Consider the following 1860-nt stretch of genomic DNA (forward strand, 5'->3'; position numbering starts at 1 on the left):
TAATTAATATTATCTTCATTTTTAAAAATGGCAGCTGTTAAGATTTGAGATTTTAGTGGAAAAGTTTTGCCCAGTCTGTAACATGTTCTCATGCGCCAGGTTTAAATGGTTCTGCATGGGTGCCAGTGAAGGGGTTAACATGGCAATGACCTGGGGCTGGCTGCCGGGCTGAGCTGTGTAGGGTGAAGATGGGGTAGGTGGTTGAGGGGCAGACCCCCCAATGATATTGTCTATGGAAAACGAAGTCCTGCTCTGTGTGTCCGTTTTCAGTGTCTGTAGGATGGGCAGTGTGGGGCTGAGCTGGGAATAGAACGATTTTCGTGTTAGTTCGTTGCCTAGGAAGCTGGGCAGTGCTGGGCTGGAGAACACAGATGTTGGGGTGGGCAGAGGGCAGTGCGTGGGCTGGAAGGAGAAGGTGGCACCTGGGTGGTGGTGATGGTGCTGGTGGTAGCCCTGCAGCTGGAGTCCATAGTTGTAACCATAGGGTCCATATCCAAAGGCTGGCATGAAACCACTGGGGTCCCTCAGGATCTCTGCGCTCTGTTGCCTCTTAAACCTCTTCCTCCTGCGCAAGAAGCTCCCATTGTCAAACATGTCTGCAGACTCCGGGTCCAGGGTCCAGTAGTTGCCCTTGCCAGGGTTGCCAGGCTCTCTGGGGATCTTGACGAAGCAGTCATTAAGGGAGAGGTTGTGCCTGATGGAGTTCTGCCAGGCGGGGAACTTCTCCCTGTAGTAGGGGAAGCGCTGGCTGATGAACTCGCAGATCTCACTCAGGGTTAGTCTTTTCTTGGGGCTCTGCAGGATGGCCATGGTGATCAAGGCGATGTAGGAGTAAGGGGGCTTCACCAGGGTATTTTTGGGGCTCTTCTCCACCCCCCTGGGGTTGGAGTCCGAGCCAGAGGAGAGGTCTGGAGAGGCTGCGTCCTCCCTGTGCGCCCTAGAGAGGATGTTATCGTCGGAATCGATGTCAGACTGGTAGTCGGAGTACTTCCCTTCTTTCCCATTCATATCACCGACCACATCGATGTCGGTGTCCTCAGAGAGCAGGGAGTTGTCAGACATTTCAGTTCCCAAAGTCATCGTAGTGAGAGCAGGAAGTCCTCGTCTGCTCTCAACCCAAACTGCAGGACCCCCCTGGTGGAACAACTCTGAATGGGTTCTTCTGTTACCCAGTGCTAAAGTCTCCTGGATGGTCAGAAGAAGGGGAGGGGGGGGGGGGGGGGGCAGCAGTCGCAAGGTCAGGTCCTGGAACCCCTCATCTCCTCCTCCTTGCCCCCCTTTAAAAAGTCGAAACTCCTCAGGAACCAAATAACAGAGACGAAGCGCCCCCAAGCTCTCCCAGCCTGATACTGCTGCCCTCCCCTCTGCTCACTCCCCATTTGTACTGCCAGCCCCCATCACGTGTGCCTGACGTCAGGATCAGAGTTCCCCTTCTCTAACATGATCTTTGCTACTTTGCACACTATAATGCACAGGCTAGCAATCACATCATCATTTCTAAAATGTTTAGGTTTTTTTTTTTTTTTAATTTTCAATTTGCATGAAAACTGCAAAAAAAATTACTTATGAGGTCCCTTAGTTCCAATCTGACTCAGAGATGGCAAGGGCGAGCACACTAATAAAGGCACATCATCTCATTAATGTACTATTCTTCTGCATTTGCAGTTTGGACAAAAGCCAGTTGAGTTTGGATGTAGCGACTAAAAAAAAAAAGTTGCTACCTTTTTATAACTGGCCTCAGTTCTGTAAGAAACAAGGATAATTATTATTATTATTATTATTAGTAGTAGTAGTAGTAGTAGTAGTAGTAGTAGTAGTAGTAGTAGTAGTATTAGTATTATTTGTTATTCAGAGTTAATT

At 49.2% G+C, this 1860-nt stretch overlaps 1 protein-coding gene across 1 annotated transcript in view; it reads right to left on the reverse strand.

Annotated features, from left to right (window-relative positions):
- Nucleotides 1-1338, reverse strand: part of FOXD2 (forkhead box D2) — a 2086-nt gene extending 748 nt beyond the window's left edge. Inside the window, exon 1 of the mRNA XM_088479350.1 lies at nucleotides 1-1338. This exon is cut by the window's left edge and continues 748 nt beyond it. Coding sequence (XP_088335476.1) covers nucleotides 22-1080 — 1059 coding nt within the window. The 5' untranslated portion in view covers nucleotides 1081-1338 and the 3' untranslated portion in view covers nucleotides 1-21.
- Nucleotides 1339-1860: the final 522 nt, after the last annotated feature.

Source organism: Taudactylus pleione, unplaced genomic scaffold, assembly GCF_031769625.1.
Source record: "Taudactylus pleione unplaced genomic scaffold, aTauple2 ptg000230l, whole genome shotgun sequence".
NCBI lineage: Eukaryota > Metazoa > Chordata > Amphibia > Anura > Myobatrachidae > Taudactylus > Taudactylus pleione.